This window comes from Onychostoma macrolepis, chromosome 25 (genome assembly GCF_012432095.1).
Source record: "Onychostoma macrolepis isolate SWU-2019 chromosome 25, ASM1243209v1, whole genome shotgun sequence".
Taxonomy (NCBI): Eukaryota; Metazoa; Chordata; class Actinopteri; order Cypriniformes; family Cyprinidae; genus Onychostoma; species Onychostoma macrolepis.
The window spans coordinates 24236120-24261092 of NC_081179.1; the positions used below are offsets into that span (position 1 = coordinate 24236120).

General features: G+C 44.7%; 1 protein-coding gene across 2 annotated transcripts in view; it reads right to left on the reverse strand.

Annotated features, from left to right (window-relative positions):
• slc1a2b (solute carrier family 1 member 2b) overlaps positions 1 to 24973 on the reverse strand; it is a 59451-nt gene that overhangs the window by 2697 nt on the left and 31781 nt on the right. The window contains exons 5-10 of one of the 2 annotated variants that reach the window (XM_058767771.1): positions 24093 to 24237; positions 23876 to 24002; positions 23548 to 23781; positions 18859 to 19053; positions 5754 to 5888; positions 5347 to 5581 (exon numbers count right to left, since the gene is read on the reverse strand). In XM_058767771.1, coding sequence (XP_058623754.1) covers positions 5347 to 5581; positions 5754 to 5888; positions 18859 to 19053; positions 23548 to 23781; positions 23876 to 24002; positions 24093 to 24237 — 1071 coding nt within the window. The remainder of the gene's footprint in view (positions 1 to 5346; positions 5582 to 5753; positions 5889 to 18858; positions 19054 to 23547; positions 23782 to 23875; positions 24003 to 24092; positions 24238 to 24973) is intronic. The other variant, XM_058767772.1, reaches the window with a different exon arrangement.

Sequence of the window (24973 nt, forward strand, 5' to 3'; positions counted from 1 at the left end):
GCCAAAGACATCAATATTTTAACAATTCAGAAAAGATCAATCACTGTCAGGCAAAGTGAGATTTCATTCTGAAGACAGGGGTCAAGATCATGATTTTTCGGTAGTACTGTCCAGCACACCATGTGTTTTGTATATTAAAGGGATAGTTCACCCAAAAATGGAAATTCTGTCATTAATTACTCATCCTCATGTCATTCCAAATCCATAAGACCTTCGTTCATCTTTGGAACACAAGTTAAGATATTTTTGATGAAATCGAGAGCTTTCTGACCCTCAATAGAGAACAAGGGTCCTACCACGATCAAGGCACAGAAATGTAGTAAGGGTCCATGTGACATCAGTGGTTCAACCGCAATTTTACAACGCTACGAGAATACTTTTTGTGTGCAAAGAAAACAAAAATAACTACTTTATTCAATAATCCTTCTCCTCCACGTGACTGTAGAGCCATTTTGGAGAGTTATCATGATGCATGCGCCTGCTTTTCCTGCACGTAAACAATGCATGCGCGTGGTGCTACTGACGTTGAACATGCATGTGTATGTGTCGTTTGCGTTCAGAGCAAAGCATGCGCATGCATCATAATACTCTCAATTGTCAAATAAAGTTGTTATTTTTGTTTTCTTTCCACACAAAAAGTATTCTCGTAGCTTCGTAATATTACAGTCGAACCACTGATGGACTATTTTAACGATGCCCTTACTACGTTTCTATGCCTTGATCGTGGTAGTACCCTTGCATTTTTGGGTAAACTCTCACTTTAACACTGTGTGCTGTTTGCTTTTGTGATCTGAAGGAGAGTTTGGAACTAGCAAAGACGTATGACTTCAGGCTTAACAGCCAGATTCTCTTAGAGTTGTTATGGTTATAGGTATCATTACAGGTATCATTCTTGATGTGCTTGTTTAAAATTTACACTAATTATATTCACAATCTAACTGCCTGTGCTGGTGTCGTAATGAATGCTTGCGATCAGTGTCTACTTCAGCTAAAGATGCCAGCCAGGTCTCCTCTCCGTGCCACACTCCTCTGACACTTCTGCTTTTGGCCTCTTTTTTAGATTAACATTAACTCTATTTTATTCAGGAAATATATATGCAGTTGTTTCATTTTTACTATAAAACATTGCATAGCGATGAATACTTTTGTTTCTGTCATTTAGAATTCTGTGCTCCAAGATACATACTGTACACCTTGACACTAAAGCCATTTGACCATTCACCTTTCACCATTCACCATTCCATCATATGTTGAATATTGAATGACAAAAACACAAACTGCTCTATGACATTCAACAAAACATTTTCATTTTTCATTAAAAAATAAATATAAATAACAAGGTACAACAATAGTACAAGCATTTATGAGTGGTTACTTTGCAAGGCTTCTACAATGGATTGCATTTTTGATAAACTGGGTTAGTTTTTGTTAAGTTATTGTTTGCTTCCAGAGCATGCAAGCACAACAGACAGCAGAAAACAGGAGCAGGCATTCTGTCTATTATACACCAAAAAACAAACATGAAGATGAAGATGTGTCTACTCAGGAGGACTGGTCTACTCTTTCATTTTTAATTCTCCTAAAAGTTTGTTTAGTCTCAGGCAATGCTTAATTGCTGATGTTCTCAAACTTGATTATCAGCATATGTATGTGAACTTTAGGCTTAACTTAATAATCACTTAAACTCAATAAAGCCTCCGTCTCATAAATACATCAGAGCTGAATAAAGCCTGTTTTCCACCATCAGGCTGAAGGGTTATTGTTGCCAAACCATGCGACAAGATGCTTGCCAGTTGCAACGGTTATAGTTTCTTTTTAAGATTAGGATGCATGTTACTTTGGTCACGCAAGAATTTGTGATGGCATGATACTGTGAATAAACCCTAGAGTGTTTGTGTTGTATGGGATGCTCACATCATGCAGAAAGGGGAAGGTTCCCAATCTAGCTACGTAGGACACAATATTATATGAGTACTACATTGATATATGAGTTTTAATGTGCTAGATAGTTGATGAAAAAGCCTTGTAGAATAATAGTATACTGGGTAACGCTTAAGATTACAACCCGCAACGTACTGCGTAAGTAAACAGAATTTACAGTGTAAATTTTTTGTACATATAGTGTAGCTATTCAGTACTTCCGTGTAGGTATAAGGGAATAATATGTGAAGTAAAGGGGTAATAACCTGTAAAATTACAAATTATTTCTACTGTAAGTATTTTGAAACTAAGGGGTACCTTTTCTAATATTACGTGGTATGTAGGCTATGACCTAACAACAATCTTATATTTGCAAGCGATTTAGCAAAAACATACACTGTGTACTTTTTTATAGCCTACACATATAAAACACGCTGGGTTATTGTTTCAATCCAAACGCTCAGTTGAGACTGTTGGGTTAGGAAGCTGACTTGATTTGACCCAATTTGGGTTGATATTAGTAACCCGACGGTCCTGGGTTAGGAAGAGTGTTGGCAAGTCCGCGGTTTTCCCGGGGAACCCCTCTCGAAACGTGATTGGGCTAGTTTTGAGTAGCAATTGGGTGGGTTTTGTTGTGAAAACCTGGCAACCCTGGTTAGGAATGTAGAGGTTCAAACGCGAACGGTTCTGTGTGCGATGAAATCCGTGTCTGCGGTGCTGAAGATGGAAACATGTGGAAAATAGGAAAAACTAATCGAAGCGCAGATGAGGGACAACTTTGAAACTGTCTGGATTGTGTTCGTTTAAAACTGGAACAGTGAATGCGGTGATCGGGAAGTGGAAACAAATGGTGCTTGAGACGAGTCTGTATTTGGGGTGCTCATGACAGGAATATGTGTCGAAAATACAAGAAAACTAATTGAAGGGAAGAGCAGAGAGATTTTCGAAACTGACTGGAATGTGTTCTTTTAAAACTGGAGGGTTTTGTCCGAGTATGTTCTCACAATATTGAGCAGCAACTGAAACCGGGAACTGTAAACTAACGTTAGTCAAAATGGTGCTTGAGGACGTGGATCAAAACGGTAAAATCCTGTCAGTTCACTATAATACATAGTGTCATCATCATTAATCTTGACTTTCAGTGTTTAATGACGTGATGGTTTGGCCATAATAGTTCTTCGTCAGTGGGTGAAAAACATGAACAAATTGAACAAAATCTTAAATTTGTTCTTAAACAAGCTTTTCAAAAGAATTTGGTTTAACTGTATAAGCTTTATAAGTAGGGAGTTGCTTTGCTTTTTTCTGAACTGGTGTAATACATTTTTATCTTTTATTATCGGTTGCCTGTATTGTTACTGTTGTCATATTGTGTGTGATTTTAATTTAAAAACCCAATATTTTAATTAAATAAAACAGTCACCATATTTACTGATATATTACCTGATATATAATGTATGTATGTATGACCTACTGTATAAACAATCGTTTCAGAGCAATTTGTTATAGCCACTTACTAGGGGTGTAACGATACACGAATCGCGGTTGAACGATTCACGGGCATTTTCCAAATGGAAGTGATCATCCCTATCCCCTTGGAGTGGGGACTTGGGAGTGAGCAGGGCACGTGCGTGTCATTATGTAGTCGTTTGGAATGCACTTGGTGAAGGGAGCGTAATTTCCTCATTATCTTCAGCTGGGATGTTCCCGTGACAATGCAGCACGGTGTGCGTCAGCAGATTCACTGGCGGACAACCGCATAAAAAAAAATACATTTCATAATTTAAAAGTTTTATATATATTATTTTTATATATTATATAGCATATTTTAAAACTTTTAAAATATAAAATGTATGTTTATTTGCAACAGTTATGCTAACAACAATAAAAAGACTATTGACATTTAAACAGAGACATCTGCTGACGCACACCGTGCTGCGTTGTCACGGGAACATCCCAGCTGAAGATAATGAGGAAATTACGCTCCCTTCACCAAGTGCATTCCAAACGACTACATAATGACACGCACGTGCCCTGCTCACTCCCAAGTCCCCACTCCAAGGGGATAGGGATGATCACTTCCATTTGGAAAATGCCCGTGAATCGTTCAACCGCGATTCGTGTATCGTTACACCCCTACCACTTACCCTGTAACTACATGGAATAAGGGAGGAACAAGTTGGGCTTAAACACAGAACAAGTGTATATTTGCACAGTAATTACAGAGAAAAAATATTGCACTAGTTTTAATTTAATTGTTTGATGGCCAAATTAACCCCCCTTTTTTTTTGCTATAAAAACATCCACTGAAATACAACTGTTGTATCATGTATTTTTTCTGTGAACAGCTGGAAAGAGGTAAGCTTGTTTTAAGCTGCATTGAACCTTGATGGTATATCATGCAGTTATTTGGTGATAGTGGTGTTGGAACTGAAACTCATGAACTCATTTCACTAGATGTCCAGTTTTGTTGTTCAGTAATCTCCATCATGTTTACTTTAATAATAGAATGGTTAAAAATACCTAGGCCTATAACAAAATACCAGTATAAAATGATAAAAAGTAGGCCTATATCTTTCTAAATCACTCCCAAACATAAGATTATTGTTGGCCATACCATATAATATTAGAATAGGTAGCCCTTAGTTTCAAAATACTTATAGTATATATGATTTGTAATTTTACAGGTTGTTACATATTATTCCACTATACCTACACGGAGGTACAATTTAATTTAAAAAAAGTTACGCTGTAACTTCAGTTTACTTACTTTGTGTTATATACCTACATACCTACACATATGTTCTTTATAGGTACACTATAATTACAGAAACGTACACTGTAAATTCAGTATACTTACGTAGTTCTTTGCGGGTTGTAATCTAAAGTGTTACCGTATACTGCACTAAACGCTTTATCACATCACTGCAGGTTTTACGCAGCACAGTTTGCTAACGGTTTGCATTCGTATCATGCTCAAGTGAACCCGCTCCACACCATGCCCTGAATATTCGGCCTGCTGGTGGAAAGGAGCTTTGACAGGTATAGCTTGTAGCTGATTATCTCCATTGAATTTAGCTAAACTGCACATAACATTCAAATAACTGATGTAGGAAAAAAGCTGCTTAATAGTAATGAAAATGAAATTTTTTAATGAAAATAGTAATAAATTATTTGATTTGATATAGATTTTGATGCACTGATGTTAAAAAAAAAAAAAAACATACAATATTATGTTGTAAAATGCTCAAAATATACTCTGAGAAAAGAAGCAAAGAAATATGAGTACATATGCAATTATGCTGTAGCTACCATGTATGTACATACACACATACATGTTTGTGCATATGCAAACATGCAAAAGAGACATGTAGAGCATGCAGGGATGTGTTATGTAGATGTCTCTACGTCCATAAGCGTGACTTGTACCTTGCAATCATCTAATAAGACTGAATTTTGAGCAGCATAGACGCACTGGTTGGAGTTGTTTTCATGATGGTTTTTGAGGTCATCATAGTAGGACTGGGTCTTGGTCATCATCTCAATGTCATCAGACTTCCCATGTTGGGCGTCTAGAGCTTCCAGCTCTGCCTTGGACAGATGGTAGACGATGCCAGCCCCATATGAGTCTCCAACCACATTAACTGAGGTACGGAAACGATCCCTGAGGAGACAAAAACAAAAAAAAAGATTGAAGATGGCTCTGTTCTGCAGTCACATACATTTCCTGAACAAGAATAGGATCATCTTAAATATGACAGTATGAAGGGAATGCTGTCATTGAACATTTAAAAGTCCCACTCTGCATCAAACAGGTCTAGGATCAGAATACTCACAGAAGCCAGTCAACAGCCACCAGCAGACTGATATCTTGAGTAGGAAGTCCAACAGCTGTCAGAATGAGTAACATGGTGACCAGTCCAGCACTGGGGATACTCGCTGCCCCAACGCTGGCAAGTGTTGCTGTAAGACTAAATGATGGGAATGCAAGCACTTTAGTTTCATTCATATTTACATAAAGCATTTAGGAGAAAATCTTGTCCAGAACAACTTAAAGTGAAAATAATAGCCTACTGCATAATAATAGCCAGCCTATTTTGCCTAAAAAGTTACTAAACACCTAGGCCTCATTTCTCCAGTACACCTTAAAATGTAGTATAAGAGTCTTGCCTTTTTAAAATACAAGATATGTGGTACATCCATTTTGGAAGAACAGTAGTAAAATTTAACTGAAACTGAAACAGACCATCAAACTGTATTTTGCATTGTTGCATTCAAAATATACATTATGTCATTATGGAAATGATTACTTGATTATGATTATTTAAGTACGTTTTATTTATTTTTATTTTTAGATATAAGCAAACAGCAAAAAGCACAGATCATTATGGCATGGTCACAAGAGTTTATTGACAGATGCTGCTTTAAGCTCCTCTCCACAGCCCAGAGCCATTTTATTAAGTAGAAACAGCCTGGGTTATCACAAGGCAGGGCAACTCTTGTGACTTATAAGACACTGGATCACTGAAACTAGCCAGAGACATTCTTAACTTAGAGATAGTCAGACCATTGACACGGCCCATTTAGGGGCCACAAGTCCAACCTCCACTTCTCCAGGAGAAGGTACCAGATTGTCCCTTAACCTTCAAGAGAAGTGGGATTTCCCAAATTTAGCACATTTCCCAAATCCATATTGTGCTGTTTGCACCAAGAAGAAAGTAGTCTCCACTCATACATACTATATACAACAACAATCTCAGACGAAATACCACATTTAGTCAAAGTGCTTAGTTTAGAGGCCCAGAGTTTCCACATCTCCAGACAGGGTGCCACACGCTGCCCTGAACCTGAGAAAGCAGATCTGCTCTGATCCAAATCTCCCAAAGAGGCTCCTCCAGGAGAGACATAAGACCCAAGAACAATATACAGATCAGCCAAAAATGGAACCACCAACAGAAGATGCACTGCACACTCTCGTCAACACTGTCAGAAGCAGGTGTATCAGCAGGAAAACATACCGACTGTTGTGTAAGAGCATCTATTCACAAAGATGATGATGGAGACAAACCAAAGGGGGCAACAGAAAGCAAACACATGCACTTCTGCCCTGTCAAACATTTTACCAAATCAGATTCACTGTCTGACGGTACAAACTCCATTCTCCATGCCTCAATCTGTGTCTCGAGAGAAGGTCCTCTACCAGGATCAACTGACCCGGGATGTGTACTGCCCTCAGACTTGGCTTTCATGGCTCGTAATGGCATCTAGAAACTATAAAACAAAGCAGCGGCCAAAAGAGCACTCCGGCCGGGTGAGACATGGGAGGAAGAAAGTCCAGAACCATGCAAGACTAGGCCTAGCAGCATCCCGCGTCAGACTAAGTTTTACAGTTGCAAGCAGAAACGAGAGTCTGCTGGCAAAAGTAAACCAGGAAGCCCTTGCAAAAGTAAGTGCCAGAAAAAAAATTGTTGCTTTTGTTAGTACAACCAGGAGTCTGCAGGCATGTTCACCTAAGTGACAGAAACTTGCATCTCGCAAGAGACTACAAACATGTTGTCCGTTTTCACAATCTCATGGTAGTCCCAGATGGAAATGGGTTAACATCATCTCCAGGCAATTTATGTGCCACGTGATATGATCGCCCCTCCAGACTCCAGACAGGCCAGGCACCCTTTGCAAACCTGTCCCAACACAATAATGTCTGTCATCATCATTTTATGGTGACTTTTTCTGCCTCTTTAAGTCAAAAACTGGGGATTCTTGCACAATATAAGTCGAACTTATATCGTATTATTATTTTTTTGGTATTTTAATATGAAGTAAATTGGTATTGACATTTTATTGTAACAGCAAAATAATTCAGTGTCCCCAAATGACAAACGTCTTTGGGTACCTGTAACAATGCTGAACAGTCAATAAATCAATAAACAGTCAAATAACATATGCGCATAACTCTGAGTGTGCAGTGTGTATGCCAATAGGAACGGACAGCCATTAAACCAGCCTCACATGGATTAGATTCACCTGAATAACTGCTGCCATAAAACCCAACAGTGCATGACACAGACCTATAAAATCTTTAGTCAACATTTCTCAATTACACATCTTAAGTGTGAAGTCCAGCAGATGCAAGTGCAGGATTGGCCACAATCAGTCATCATTTTTCAGCACAAGAAAATACATACTGTAAATAAAGGGATTGTTTCTGGGAAGAAGGCATTTCCATTTCCATTTCCATTCCCTTTGACTCTTTTCTCCAACAAAGAATGAGTATCTGCCTCAACACAGGAACTTACAAAGCAGAATCAATCATGGAGCGACAGTCTGGGAAGAGCGAGAGACTGACTCTTCATAGCCGTGAGCTCAGCATTGGCTCACCAAAACTCTAGCTAATGCAGTGCCTCAATAATCGCATAACTAGAGTGATAGAGGATAGTCAATTGCCCTTCTTTCTTCAGGAAAAAAAGAGCCTCAGTGAAGCACTTTCATTTTTAAATAATATCCCAGATAGCAAGGTGACACTGATACAATGTTGAGGTTTCATCCAAAACATCATCTTGGTTGAGACTTATATTAAAATTTTGATCAAATAAGTCTTGTTTGATTAATAATGTGATATATTTCACTCGCCTTCTGGTATAATTTTAAACAATGTTGTATCTACTTTATTATTTGACAAGTGTCAAGAAGCAAGAATTGTCACACTTTATACACAGCCCATGTCTTGCTCAATGCTTGCAGGGCACCTTCCGTTCTTTCCTTTAGTAGAAATAACGGTAGATGAGGACGGACAATTAAAGAAATGAGAAGCACCCTCCTAAAAATGGTGACACTAATTATACATTGAGTTGCAGTTGACAATATAATTACCTGACCTGGGATTTGATGCTATCCTGTGCCTTATGTCCTGCTCCCAGATTACCGCTTTGCCAGGTAATCATTCATTTTCCTCAACTGAATGCAACTGGCCTCCATTTATTTTATTCTGCTCTCACTTAAACTGTCAGACTGTGTCTCAACGTCTTGTGGGGGGGGGCTGGTAAGGTTCCTGCCATAGAGGCCGAGGTCTCGGAGGCAGACCCGCCATGGCCTCCCGAGTCCCCGGAGTCCCCTCTGTGTTCAGTCTTAGTTGTCAATAGTTGTCAATGTTTCGTCATGGTAATGTCTGCCACGAAGGCGCCTCCCTATCTCCACACTTCCAGACCGCCCCCCCTGTGCCTGCGCCACGAAGGCGCCTCCCTATCTCCGCGCTTCCAGAGCGCCCCCATGAGTCCGCGCTTCCAGAGCGCCCCCCAGTGCCTGCGCCATGAAGGCGCCTCCCTGAAGGCCGTCCATCCTGGTACTCTGCCCCTTGAGGCCTCCAGAGCGCCTACCCCCCCCTCCCCGTTGGATGTTGTACGGCGTGGGACGCGCTTTTGGGAGGGGGTAGTGTCAGACTGTGTCTCAGCGTCTTGTGTTTCCCCTCCTCTTGTGACCTTATTTGGAGTTCCTGTCCGTGTCCTAGTTTATGCCTTCATTAGTTAATCAGTCCCCAGCCCTGTGTCATTAATTATCTCGTTTCCTTGTATTCTTAAGTCCTGTGTTCCTCTCCTCTGTGTTCAGTCTTAGTTGTCAATGTTTCGTCATGGTAATGTCTGTAGAGTTGTAATGTTAGTTAATTGTCATAATAAAGTCTACTATTCCTCATCTCCACGTTTCCTCGTATCCCTGGATTCCACGACAGCGTGAGATAAACACAATCACAAAACTTTTTTTTTTTTTATTATCATTTTGCCTGTGTTATTGGCAGCTGCATACATTTTGGCACAGGTGTGTATTTTATAGTAATTTTACTATTTCACCCCATTTCCTTTAATAAATCCTGTGCCTGCGCCACGAAGGCGCCTCCCTATCTCCGCCCAGAGCGCCCCCCAGTGCCTGTGCCACGAAGGCGCCTCCCTATCTCCGCGCTTCCAGAGCGCCCCCCAGTGCCTGCGCCATGAAGGCGCCTCCCTATCTCCACGCTTCCAGAGCGCCCCCAAGAGTCCGCGCCCAGAGCGCCCCCAGTGCCTGCGCCCACGGCGCCTCCCTATCTCTGCGCCCAGAGCGCCCCCATGAGTCCGTGCTTCCAGAACGCCCCCAGTGCCTGCGCCCACGGCGCCTCCCTATCTCCACGCCCAGAGCGCACCCCTGTGCCTGCGCCACGGCGCCTCCCTATCTCCGCCCAGAGCGCCCCCAGTGCCTGCATCACGGGCGCCTCCCTATCTCCGCGCCCAGAGCGCCCCCAGTGCCTGCGCCACGGCGCCTCCCTATCTCCACGCCCAGAGCGCCCCCAAGAGTCCGCGCCCAGAGTGCCCCCAGTGCCTGCGCCACGAAGGCGCCTCCCTATCTCTGCGCCCAGAGCGCCCCCATGAGTCCGTGCTTCCAGAACGCCCCCAGTGCCTGCGCCACGAAGGCGCCTCCTATCTCCACGCCCAGAGCGCACCCCTGTGCCTGCGCCACGAAGGCGCCTCCCTATCTCCGCTTCCAGAGCGCCCCCAAGAGTCCGCGCCCAGAGTGCCCCCAGTGCCTGCATCACGGGCGCCTCCCTATCTCCGCGCCCAGAGCGCCCCCAGTGCCTGCGCCACGAAGGCGCCTCCTATCTCCACGCCCAGAGCGCCCCCAAGAGTCCGCGCCCAGAGCGCCCCCAGTGCCTGCGCCACGAAGGCGCCTCCCTATCTCTGCGCCCAGAGCGCCCCCATGAGTCCGTGCTTCCAGAACGCCCCCAGTGCCTGCGCCACAAGGCGCCTCCCTATCTCCACGCTTCCAGAGCGCACCCCTGTGCCTGCGCCCACGGCGCCTCCCTATCTCCGTGCTTCCAGAGCACCCCCAGTGCCTGCATCACGGCGCCTCCCTATCTCCGCGCCCAGAGCGCCCCCAGTGCCTGCGCCATGAAGGCGCCTCCTGAAGGCCGTCCATCCTGGTACTCTGCCCCTTGAGGCCTCCAGAGCGCCTACCCCCTCCCGTTGGATGTTGTACGGGCGTGGGACGCGCTTTTGGGAGGGGGTAGTGTCAGACTGTGTCTCAGCGCCTTGTGTTTCCTCCTCTTGTGACCTTATTTGGAGTTCCTGTCCGTGTCCTAGTTTATGCCTTCATTAGTTAATCAGTCCCCAGCCCTGTGTCATTAATTATCTCGTTTCCTTGTATTCTTAAGTCCTGTGTTCCTCTCCTCTGTGTTCAGTCTTAGTTGTCAATGTTTCGTCATGGTAATGTCTGTAGAGTTGTAATGTTAGTTAATTGTCATAATAAAGTCTACTATTCCTCATCTCCACGTTTCCTCGTATCCCTGGATTCCACGACAGCGTGAGATAAACACAATCACAAAACTTTTTTTTTTTTATTATCATTTTGCCTGTGTTATTGGCAGCTGCATACATTTTGGCACAGGTGTGTATTTTATAGTAATTTTACTATTTCACCCCATTTCCTTTAATAAATCCTGTGCCTGCGCCCAAGGCGCCTCCCTATCTCCGGCCCAGAGCGCCCCCAGTGCCTGTGCCACGAAGGCGCCTCCCTATCTCCGCCCAGAGCGCCCCCAGTGCCTGCGCCATGAAGGCGCCTCCCTATCTCCACGCTTCCAGAGCGCCCCAAGAGTCCGCGCCCAGAGCGCCCCCAGTGCCTGCGCCCACGGCGCCTCCCTATCTCTGCGCTTCCAGAGCGCCCCCATGAGTCCGTGCTTCCAGAACGCCCCCAGTGCCTGCGCCACGAAGGCGCCTCCCTATCTCCACGCCCAGAGCGCACCCCTGTGCCTGCGCCCACGGCGCCCCTATCTCCGCCCAGAGCACCCCCAGTGCCTGCATCACGAAGGCGCCTCCCTATCTCCGCCCAGAGCGCCCCCAGTGCCTGCGCCACGAAGGCGCCTCCTATCTCCACGCCCAGAGCGCCCCAAGAGTCCGCGCCCAGAGTGCCCCCAGTGCCTGCGCCACGAAGGCGCCTCCCTATCTCTGCGCCCAGAGCGCCCCCATGAGTCCGTGCTTCCAGAACGCCCCCAGTGCCTGCGCCACGAAGGCGCCTCCTATCTCCACGCCCAGAGCGCACCCCTGTGCCTGCGCCACGAAGGCGCCTCCCTATCTCCGTGCTTCCAGAGCACCCCCCCCAGTGCCTGCATCACGAAGGCGCCTCCCTATCTCCGCGCTTCCAGAGCGCCCCCCAGTGCCTGCGCCACGAAGGCGCCTCCCTATCTCCACGCCCAGAGCGCCCCAAGAGTCCGCGCCCAGAGTGCCCCCAGTGCCTGCGCCCACGGCGCCTCCCTATCTCCACGCCCAGAGGGCTCCCAAGAGTCCGCGATTCGAGAGCGCCCCTGTGCCTGCGCCCACGGCGCCTCCCTATCTCCGCTTCCAGAGCGCCCCAAGAGCCCGCTATCCCTGATTGCCTGCCTAGATCCACCTCTAATTTCCCTAAGAAAATTTTGGGGGGGGGGTAAGGTTCCTGCCATAGAGGCCGAGGTCTCGGAGGCAGACCCGCCATGGCCTCCCGAGTCCCCTCGGAGCCGCCCTGAAGGCCGTCCATCCTGGTACTCTGCCCTTGAGGCCTCCAGAGCGCCTACCCTCCCGTTGGATGTTGTACGGCGCGGGACGCCTTTTGGGAGGGGGGGGGGGTAGTGTCAGACTGTGTCTCAGCGTCTTGTGTTTCCCCTCCTCTTGTGACCTTATTTGGAGTTCCTGTCCGTGTCCTAGTTTATGCCTTCATTAGTTAATCAGTCCCCAGCCCTGTGTCATTAATTATCTCGTTTCCTTGTATTCTTAAGTCCTGTGTTCCCTCTCCTCTGTGTTCAGTCTTAGTTGTCAATGTTTCGTCATGGTAATGTCTGTAGAGTTGTAATGTTAGTTAATTGTCATAATAAAGTCTACTATTCCTCATCTCCACGCTTTCCTCGTATCCCTGGATTCCACGACAGCGTGAGATAAACACAATCACAAAAACTTTTTTTTTTTTTTATTATCATTTTGCCTGTGTTATTGGCAGCTGCATACATTTTGGCACAGGTGTGTATTTTTATAGTAATTTTACTATTTCACCCCCATTTCCTTTAATAAATCCTGTGCCTGCGCCACGAAGGCACCCCCCTATCGCCGCGCTTCCAGAGCGCCCCCCAGTGCCTGTGCCACGAAGGCGCCTCCCTATCTCCGCCCAGAGCGCCCCCATGAGTCCGCTTGCAGAGCGCCCCCAGTGCCTGCGCCATGAAGGCGCCTCCTATCTCCACGCCCAGAGCACCCCAAGAGTCCGCACTTCCAGAGCGCCTCCTGTGCCTGCGCCACGAAGGCACCCCCTATCGCCGCTTCCAGAACGCCCCCAGTGCCTGTGCCACGAAGGCGCCTCTCTATCTCCACGCCCAGAGTGCTCCCAAGAGTCCGCCCAGAGTGCCCCCTGTGCCTGCGCCACGGCGCCTCTCTATCTCCTCGCCCAGAGCGCCCCCATGAGTCCGTGCTTCCAGAGCGACCCCAGTGCCTGCGCCACGGCGCCTCCCTATCTCTGCGCTTCCAGAGCGCCCCCATGAGTCCGTGCTTCCAGAACGCCCCCAGTGCCTGTGCCACGGCGCCTCTCTATCTCCACGCCCAGAGTGCTCCCAAGAGTCCGCGCTTCCAGAGCGCCCCCATGAGTCCGCGCCCAGAGCGCCCCCAGTGCCTGCGCCATGAAGGCGCCTCCTATCTCCACGCTTCCAGAGCACCCCCAAGAGTCCGCGCCCAGAGCGCCTCCTGTGCCTGCGCCACGAAGGCACCCCCTATCGCCGCGCTTCCAGAACGCCCCCAGTGCCTGTGCCACGGCGCCTCTCTATCTCCACGCTTCCAGAGTGCTCCCAAGAGTCCGCGCTTCCAGAGTGCCCCCCTGTGCCTGCGCCACGAAGGCGCCTCTCTATCTCCTCGCTTCCAGAGCGCCCCCATGAGTCCGTGCTTCCAGAGCGACCCCAGTGCCTGCGCCACGAAGGCGCCTCCCTATCTCTGCGCTTCCAGAGCGCCCCCATGAGTCCGTGCTTCCAGAACGCCCCCCAGTGCCTGCGCCACGAAGGCGCCTCCCTATCTCCACGCTTCCAGAGCGCACCCCTGTGCCTGCGCCACGAAGGCGCCTCCCTATCTCCGCGCTTCCAGAGCACCCCCAGTGCCTGCATCACGAAGGCGCCTCCCTATCTCCGCGCTTCCAGAGCGCCCCCCAGTGCCTGCGCCACGAAGGCGCCTCCCTATCTCCACGCTTCCAGAGCGCCCCCAAGAGTCCGCGCTTCCAGAGTGCCCCCCAGTGCCTGCGCCACGAAGGCGCCTCCCTATCTCCACGCTTCCAGAGGGCTCCCAAGAGTCCGCGATTCGAGAGCGCCCCCCTGTGCCTGCGCCACGAAGGCGCCTCCCTATCTCCGCGCTGCCAGAGCGCCCCCAAGAGCCCGCTATCCCTGATTGCCTGCCTAGATCCACCTCTAATTTCCCTAAGAAAATTTTGGGGGGGGGGTAAGGTTCCTGCCATAGAGGCCGAGGTCTCGGAGGCAGACCCGCCATGGCCTCCCGAGTCCCCGGAGCCGCCCTGAAGGCCGTCCATCCTGGTACTCTGCCCCTTGAGGCCTCCAGAGCGCCTACCCCCCCCTCCCCGTTGGATGTTGTACGGCGCGGGACGCGCCTTTTGGGAGGGGGGGGGGTAGTGTCAGACTGTGTCTCAGCGTCTTGTGTTTCCCCTCCTCTTGTGACCTTATTTGGAGTTCCTGTCCGTGTCCTAGTTTATGCCTTCATTAGTTAATCAGTCCCCAGCCCTGTGTCATTAATTATCTCGTTTCCTTGTATTCTTAAGTCCTGTGTTCCCTCTCCTCTGTGTTCAGTCTTAGTTGTCAATGTTTCGTCATGGTAATGTCTGTAGAGTTGTAATGTTAGTTAATTGTCATAATAAAGTCTACTATTCCTCATCTCCACGTTTCCTCGTATCCCTGGATTCCACGACAGCGTGAGATAAACACAATCACAAAAACTTTTTTTTTTTTTTATTATCATTTTGCCTGTGTTATTGGCAGCTGCATACATTTTGGCACAGGTGTGTATTTTTATAGTAATTTTACTATTTCACCCCCATTTCCTTTAATAAATCCTGTGCCTGCGCCACAAGGCGCCTCCCTATCTCCGCGCTTCCAGAACGCCCCCAGTGCCTGTGCCACGAAGGCACCTCCCTATCTCCGCGCTTCCAGAGCGCCCCCATGAGTCCGCGCTTGCAGAGCGACCCCAGTGCCTGCGCCATGAAGGCGCCTCCCTATCTCCACGCTTCCAGAGCACCCCCAAGAGTCCGCACTTCCAGAGCGCCCTCCTGTGCCTGCGCCACGAAGGCACCCCCCTATCGCCGCGCTTCCAGAACGCCCCCCCAGTGCCTGTGCCACGAAGGCGCCTCTCTATCTCCACGCTTCCAGAGTGCTCCCAAGAGTCCGCGCTTCCAGAGTGCCCCCCTGTGCCTGCGCCACGGCGCCTCTATCTCCTCGCTTCCAGAGCGCCCCCATGAGTCCGTGCTTCCAGAGCGACCCCCAGTGCCTGCGCCACGAAGGCGCCTCCCTATCTCTGCGCTTCCAGAGCGCCCCCATGAGTCCGTGCTTCCAGAACGCCCCCCCAGTGCCTGTGCCACGAAGGCGCCTCTCTATCTCCACGCCCAGAGTGCTCCCAAGAGTCCGCTTCCAGAGCGCCCCCATGAGTCCGCGCTTCCAGAGCGCCCCCCAGTGCCTGCGCCACGAAGGCGCCTCCCTATCTCCACGCTTCCAGAGCGCCCCAAGAGTCCGCGCTTCCAGAGCGCCCCCAGTGCCTGCGCCACGAAGGCGCCTCCCTATCTCCACGCTTCCAGAGCGCCCCCAGTGCCTGCGCCACGGCGCCTCCCTATCTCCACGCTTCCAGAGCGCCCCAAGAGTCCGCGCTTCCAGAGTGCCCCCTGTGCCTGCGCCCACGGCGCCTCTCTATCTCCTCGCTTCCAGAGCGCCCCCATGAGTCCGTGCTTCCAGAGCGACCCCCAGTGCCTGCGCCCACGGCGCCTCCCTATCTCTGCGCTTCCAGAGCGCCCCCATGAGTCCGTGCTTCCAGAACGCCCCCCAGTGCCTGCGCCACGAAGGCGCCTCCCTATCTCCACGCTTCCAGAGCGCACCCCTGTGCCTGCGCCACGAAGGCGCCTCCCTATCTCCGCCCAGAGCACCCCCAGTGCCTGCATCACGGCGCCTCCCTATCTCCAGCGCTTCCAGAGCGCCCCCAGTGCCTGCGCCCACGGCGCCTCCCTATCTCCACGCTTCCAGAGCGCCCCAAGAGTCCGCGCTTCCAGAGTGCCCCCAGTGCCTGCGCCACGGCGCCTCCCTATCTCCACGCTTCCAGAGCGCCCCCATGAGTCCGTGCTTCCAGAATGCCCCCAGTGCCTGCGCCCACGGCGCCTCCCTATCTCCACGCTTCCAGAGCGCACCCCTGTGCCTGCGCCCACGGCGCCTCCCTATCTCCACGCTTCCAGAGCGCCCCCAGTGCCTGCGCCACGGCGCCTCCCTATCTCCGCGCCCAGAGCGCCCCCAGTGCCTGCGCCACGGCGCCTCCCTATCTCCACGCCCAGAGCGCCCCAAGAGCCCGCTATCCCTGATTGCCTGCCTAGATCCACCTCTAATTTCCCTAAGAAAATTTTTTTGGGGGGGGGGGGGTAAGGTTCCTGCCATAGAGGCCGAGGTCTGAAGGCCGTCCATCCTGGTACTCTGCCCCTTGAGGCCTCCAGAGCGCCTACCCCCTCCCGTTGATGTTGTACGGCGCGGGACGCGCCTTTTGGGAGGGGTAGTGTCAGACTGTGTCTCAGCGTCTTGTGTTTCCCCTCCTCTTGTGACCTTATTTGGAGTTCCTGTCCGTGTCCTAGTTTATGCCTTCATTAGTTAATCAGTCCCCAGCCCTGTGTCATTAATTATCTCGTTTCCTTGTATTCTTAAGTCCTGTGTTCCCTCTCCTCTGTGTTCAGTCTTAGTTGTCAATGTTTCGTCATGGTAATGTCTGTAGAGTTGTAATGTTAGTTAATTGTCATAATAAAGTCTACTATTCCTCATCTCCACGTTTCCTCGTATCCCTGGATTCCACGACAGCGTGAGATAAACACAATCACAAAAACTTTTTTTTTTTTTTATTATCATTTTGCCTGTGTTATTGGCAGCTGCATACATTTTGGCACAGGTGTGTATTTTTATAGTAATTTTACTATTTCACCCCCATTTCCTTTAATAAATCTGTTTTGCACTAGGTACAAAAAATAGTTCCTCTCAGGACCTTTTGGACAAAAATGTCCCCATTGAAACCCATTAAAACTGCAATTTTTAATCGCAGTGCCGTTTAACTGTAAAATGATGCAATTGTTGTTCACAGGCTTTCATTCTGTTGGAAAGGCTTCAAAATTTAATTTTTTACTATTTTTTTACCAGATGGTGCCATTTTTTTCAGGTTTGATCTATAAAGCAAATACTTGCTTTATTCCTGTTTTCTGCTTCTGCATATTATAGAGCCAATTGGATAAATAATGCAGCTATAATTGTGTGGGTGTGTTGGTATAGATGTCAGAGTGTGGTTTGCATGTGTGTCATAAATAAAATTATGTGTTCTTGCAATATTTCAGAGAGAAAAACTCTACTGCAAATCACAAATCCAACCACTGTGAGCACCAGTGGAGTTTTGCTGGCATCTAATGGGGAAAATATAGTAGTGCACCCAAACAAAATTTTACTGAAAGCTAATTTTTTGAGATATCCTCAAATTTGGAACACAACTTGTTTAGATTTATGGCTTTGATTTTCTAGCAGGTTTAGAGTTCAACATGTTTCATAAAATATATATTTTATATAAAATATTGTTCATAAATAATTTTCATAAACTTAAACCTGTATAAGGTTTTTTTTTTTTTTGGTTTCACTTTTTAAACTTTTTTTACTTCAAAAATAGTCTACCATGGATCTTCTTTAAAATGAGACCAAACTTAAGTCTGTGCTCCCAAGCTTCAAATTTTGTGTCTGTTTTTTGACATGGACTTTTTTGTCCACGATGGACCTATGTGTAACTTTTTTTTATTGATGCACAAAGTGTACATAAGTCGAATCTGCAGCTTATTATTTTATTTATATACTAATGTTCACATCCCAGACTTTTTTCCTGAGAGTAATGGCCATAACTCAGAGATGGCCACCTTCATGCAGAGTTTAGTTCACATGTCCACCACACCTGCCTGGAAATGAACTCAGCTGAAAAGATTGGACACCCCTGTCATTGCGCTTCTATTTACAAAGGTTAATTGTAGAAAACATATTGATATTGAAGTGTTAAATAGATTAAACGAATAGATTATAAAGATACTAAAATCATAGTTAGAATGCTTTTGTGTTGAGCAGTTTAAAAGTGAATCATACTGTGTTTAACATATTAACATTTCTGAATGTGACTGTATGTATGACCACTGAATTTACTTGCGCTTAGGTGACTTCATGCTTTCTTTTTCAGATTTCAAAGAACATAAAGGAAAAGAGGCAGCAGTCTGATGTAAGCTAGCTTTTTAAAACTTGAACCACTGAACAATTTGTAGTCTGACAACAGACTCCTGAAACAAATTATTTTAAAGGTTGTAGTGCTTTTGTCATTTTGTCTTGTTTTGCCCCACTTTTATTTTTTAAAGATCTTTTGTATTTTTGTCATTAATTGTGTTAAACAGTACATAAATACATAAATATAATATAAATAATTGCTTTATTAAAAAAAAAAAAAAAAAGAAGCAGCAATAATTGGTGCTATGCCACTTCTGCGGATAGGAAATAATATTGATGATTATAATTACCAACAAATACCCAGGAAAATATGCTTAATATATGATTTATGCTCAGCTCCACCAATCTGTAACATTTAGTTGGTGCACAGTACATTAATTAATTAGGTGGATGTTAGAATATTATATATTTTTGAAAAGTAGCCTCTTCTGTCTTACCTGACAGTGATAATTTGACCAGGGTCTAAATCAATTCCATTCATCTGGGCAATAAAAATGGCAGCCACAGCCTCATAGAGGGCTGTTCCGTCCATGTTAATTGTTGCTCCAACAGGAAGCACAAAACGTGTAACTCTCTTGTCAATACCAAGGTTTTCCTCAAGACACCGGAACGTTACGGGCAGAGTGCCAGCGCTAGAGGAAGAAGAAGAAGAGGAAAACAATTCTTACTCAGATAATATATTATGCTTGTGGTTATGTTGCAATAATTGGCAATTTGTGACATTTTAGATCTAGCCTGAGAGCCAAATTTGTAAATTTTTGTAAATACACATTCATAATAGTAATTTATAAACTTTAAAGGGGTCATGAACTGATAAATCAAAATTCCCTTGATCTTTTGACATATACGAGGTCAAAGTACCATAAAAAAAAAAAAAAAAAACATTCTGTAAGTTTCAGAACTCAAAACTTTCTCATTAATCTAAAAACAGCTTATATTGAAGGCAGTATGCCAAAACGACAGCTTGTGGAATGTTCTAATCCAGTGGTTCCCAACCTTTTTTTCATGGGCCCCCCCTACGTACACATATGGTAATTTGAGCATAATCACAAATATAGTGTAATTACATTCCATTACTCCTTTAATACACGTCTACATTAATATAATAAATTTGATATAAATACCCCACATTTCTGCCACAATACCATGGTGCAGTTAATGTTACTTCAGTAAATCCCTGGTAAACGATGGCGATTTGTAGATTGAAAAGCCTTCTGACTGTATCGTTGCACACACTGTTTTTTGCTGTTTGTCAGCGCTGTTTTATCTAAATTTAAACTAGTTTATATCAGTTGACTGATATCGACTGATACTAGTTTATACCAGTCATTTGTGTTCTTCGCTGAATTCAAGCGCTTCTCACTGGATCTCACAGCGCTGTTTAGTGTTTGCGTGATCGGTGAGTAAACACTGCTCTAGTCAGCTCGCTCTGCTGTTTGAACCGAGCAGATATAGTCCGTGTGGCGCGGTTCAAATGAGTAGTGCTGTTTTGTTCCACTTTCCCCGCATAAACATTACATTGCATGTTTATCGAACTTGTTTTATCGAGGAAAATTATATCTCTATAATTGTAGTTATTGTTTTATCGCCCAGCCCTACCTCAAAGTATATCTGCTCCCGCGACCCTGCTGTGAACTCTTCTAATCTGTGATGTAATAGTGTGGATAAACACCGCCTCCACAGAAGAAGATCAACGCCTGCTTCTACATCACTGACTGTTTAGCCCCACCCACCGATTCTACATCACTGTCTGTTTAGCCCCGCCCACCGATTCTGCATTGCTGCCTGTTTAGCCCCACCCACCGATTCTACAGCACTGTCTGTTTAGCCCCACCCACCGATTCTACAGCACTGTCTGTTTAGCCCCACCCACCGATTCTGCATTGCTGCCTGTTTAGCCCCACCCACCGATTCTACAGCACTGTCTGTTTAGCCCCATCCACCGATTCTACAGCACTGTCTGTTTAGCCCCACCCACCGATTCGTGCATGTATTGTTTATGAGAGAGGCAAACGCGCAGGTCTACACAGAAACCAAATGATAAAGATGATCTGAAGACAACAAGACACTGTGCAGTGTCAAGCTGTGGAAAGACAGTCTATGCATTGCCTTCCTTCTGATCCCAAGGTTAGGAAAGAGTGGATGAACTTTATTTTTAATGAAGATCCAGACCGCGTCAGTAAGACCTGTTCACTCCATTTTACAGCAGATTCGTTTACAAACAAGGAACAATTCTACGCGGGATTTTCAGAAGGATTGAAACTAAAATACGATGTTGTGTGACTATATTGAATCCAACAATAATGTCACAACACAAGTGTGAGTAACTGTTTTCATTACGTGATCATTATTGCTTTGTCTGTTATTACAAATTGTTTGACATGTATTGAGTTATTTATGTGTTTTTGACATAAATCACAGCAGTATGCACGCTGTCAAACATACAGAAGTGTTTGCCAATCATAGGCGTTTACTTCCGAGTCTGCAATCCTCCACACCTATTCAAACAGAGCGTTCTGATGAGGGGGTCAAAAACAGGACAGAAAGTAGCCTAGTACTTCTCAATTATGATGTTTTCGAAGTAAAAATCTTGATAACATTATAAGTGGACCTCAGAGAACAGTACAAAATAATAAAAAAGGCAGTTCATGACCCCTTTAACATGTGTGTGCTCATAAACCATGTATTCAAGCACGCACAGACATGCAGTGATAAATAGTGCTAGATGATATTTGCCAATAAAATCACCAGTATCATTGTTTTTCCAAAGAAAAAAAAAAAGGATACGTAAAGAATGTTTCAGCTGTTTTTGTCCATACAATGAAAGTCAAAGGGATTCAAAAGTTTTAGGTTCCATAAAGGAAATGAAAGTGACATAAAATAAATCCAGTTCTTCTGAAGCAATCTCTTCATGTGATGAACAGAAAGAAATTTCACTCTTTATTCAGTCTAAATCAAATATGGTGGCAGATCAGTAACATCAAACCAGACTGTTTCTTATGTGTCATGATGTCATGACAAAAGAACCAATGAGATGTGATGTTACCGATACATCGCTATATTTGATTTGGGCTGGAGCTGTATGAATTAGTTTTATGCTACACTGTAAAACCCGACAAGTTAGGTTAACTCAAACCGTTTGAGGAAACTGATTACCTTAAAACATTTAAGTTTTTAAATCTAACAATTATGAGTGCTCTGAACTTATTTCAGCTGAGTTCACTAAAATAAGATACTCATTGCAGTTAAGTAATTAAGTGATTAATTAAGTGCTGATTGAGCATTAGTGATGAACACCTGCTGTTAACAAACAGAATCACTGACAGAAAGAGAAACACAAGAACTACAACTGACTTTAGTCACAGCCTTAGATGAAATCAACTGAAATAAAATACATTAAATCTCAAGATCTGATTAAACAACCCCACAAACAGCATCACCAGCTCCACTTATTAATAACCAGACTGACTTTATTTCTGTCAGACATCTACAGAAGATCTTATTGAGAATTAACTAAGGTTTAGATGTTGATTTATTGTTTCATTTGAAGTAACCATGTTAGAGATCAGTGTCTGCTTTAGTTGGGCTCTTGACCCTTGACTTCTGTGTTAGTAGTTTTTTCTTCTTCTTTTTCTCTGGCTGTTGTAACCATGTGTTCTTCAAACATATTTGTTGCAACTCAAAAGCCCAGAGAAAATGATCAGCAGTTGGTTGTTATATATTTTTGATGACAGTCATCTATTAGTGAACTGATCTCATTGAGAGTGAACATAGACTCATTGTGTCTAATTTCTGGTTAAAGCAATTGTTGGTTTTGTGAAAGTCAGCTAATATAAAGAACTTGCCAAACAGTTTGTCCACAAAAAGTTTAAATCTATGGCTGTGAGTAGATTCACATAGACATCAAGAATCAGCTTGTGAACCTCAACAATGGTGACCATTAAAAAATAATAATAATTCTGCAATGCATGCTGGGTACTAGCATAGCACAAAACTCATCCATGGCTCCCAGCATGCATTGCTGCATGATTTTTTTACATTTATTTTTTAATGGTCACCATTGTTGAGGTTCACAAGCTGATTCCTGATGTCTGTGTGAGTCTAGCTACTACCATAGAGAAAAACCTTTTGTAGACAAACTGTTTGGAAAGTCCTTTATATTAACTGTCACAGAACCACTTTTACGATAATCAATACAACATCCATTTAACCAGAGACTTGACACACAATGAGTCTATGTTCACTTTCAATGAGATCAGTTCACTAATAGATGATTGTCATTATAAATATATAATAACCAACTACTGATCATTTTATCTGGGCTTTTGAGTTATAACAAATATGTTTCAGAAACACATGGTTACAACAACCAGAGAAACATCTAACACAGAAGTCAAGGGTCAAGAGCCCAACTAAAGCAGACACTGATCTCTAACATGGTTACTTCAAATGAAAATAAATCAACATCTAAACCTTAGTTAATTCTCAATAAGATCTTCTGTAGATGTCTGACAGAAATAAAGTCAGTCTGGTTATTAATAAGTGGAGCTGGTGATGCTGTTTGTGGGGTTGTTTAATCAGATCTTGAGATTTAATGCATTTTATTTCAGTTGATTTCATCTGAGGCTGTGTCTGAAGTCAGTTGAAGTAGTTCTTGTGTTTCTCTTTCTGTCAGTGATTCTGTTTGTTAACAGCAGGTGTTCATCACTAATGCTCAATTAACACTTAATTAATCAATTAATTACTTGACTGCAAGTTTTAAAACTTAACATTGTTTAAGCCAAGGGGAATTGGTTTACTCAAACGGTTTGAGTTACTCTAACTTGTCGGGTTTTACAGTGTACCTAAAGATACCTAAATATAAACTATATAGCAATTACTTTATTGCTTATATTGACACTATATGTAAACTATCCTATTGCCCAGCACTAAACTGCTAATTGTGGACAGTTAGTATTCCAAACATTAACATCAACAATTTCTGTAAAGTTGCTTTGAACGTGTATTGTGAGAAGCCTTAGAACAATTTAAAAAAAATCTTTCAGGCCATGTAATATTAAATTTTAATAACATTTACAAACGTATGGCTACATAGAATTCAAAGATCATGCAGTGTAATTTCATACCTAGAGGCTGTGCCCAGAGCCGTAATCCAGGCCTGGAAGATGCCCATGAAGAATGAGAAGGGGTTTTTCCGTACAATTGCAAAGTAGATGCATGGCAGGAATATGGCACCATGGATGATCAGACCAATAATAACCGTCACCATGTACATCCCCAGCTGCCTGCCCACCACCTCCAGATCTTTGATAGAGATGATCTTTCCACAGATCAAGCAGGCGATGCCAAAGGGAGAGTACCTATAGAGTCAGTCCATAATGTGAGTGCATCGGTATAAAACGTATCATTACTGGACTTCGTAATCAGCTAGAGGACATATAAAGTGCAACTGACCACATGATCATGATAACCAGCTTCATCACAATCTCATTGAGTATGCTGAAGAAGTCAATCATGAGCCTAGCTTTCTCTCCCATCTTGCCCATACAAATACCAAAGGCAATGAAGAATCCAATTAGACCTGGAACATAACGAAAGACAAAGATATCAACCTAAATCAAAGAAAAGTGAAGGCATTATCTATAGATCTCTGTGAGTATGGTCGCCCTACCCAGCACGTTCATTCCGCTCTTGAACTGGAGAGATTTCTTGTCTTTGAAAATCGGGGGTGGTTTGGTGGCATTGGACAGATAGTCAGTGCTGTTGGTGTCTTCGAAATCAGGCTGAACTTCTACCTTCTTCACGACGGTCTGGATCTGTGCATTTCAACATCACCTCAATCAATTACACCAATTTATTCTTCCACTCCCATTTTGTATCAGATGTCTTTAGCTGCAATGCACGTTATTGAATTAAACATTTAATACATCTATAATTACATGCAGGTACTTTAAATGTAAATACAACTAAAATACTGGGATTGTTGATCGATTAAGAATAATTCATAAGTTGCACAGAATTCTGTAATTAATTCCGCTATTAATGACAACCTAACCTAAATTGTATCATAAATATAATTTCACACTGAATCACCAAAAGAATGTGGAAACAACATGCCGATAATATTTTGAATATTTCATATGTTAAATACATGTGTAATTGCATAAAATGAACAATTACATACTATAGCCATTCAACATAACAGTATAATTGTAAGTCAGGCCTAAATGGATTGATTGATTTTACATTAAAAATATTACAGCAACTTTTAATTTGAGTGAATTTAAAATTATATCCACATAAACCCATTATAATGTCACATTTAGCTGTGTTTTTCTTTTTGTTTGGTGATGCTAAATTTCTCCAAATCTGTTCTGATGAAGAAACAAACTCATCTACATCTTTAATGGCCTGAGGGTGAGCACAATTTCAGCAAATCCACATTTTGAGTGAACTATTCCTTTAATGAGCATACACTATAATGTGAACCAAAAGAAATAAGAAAGAACATTAGCACAGCTATCATGATTATTTGTAACATGTTAAACAGCA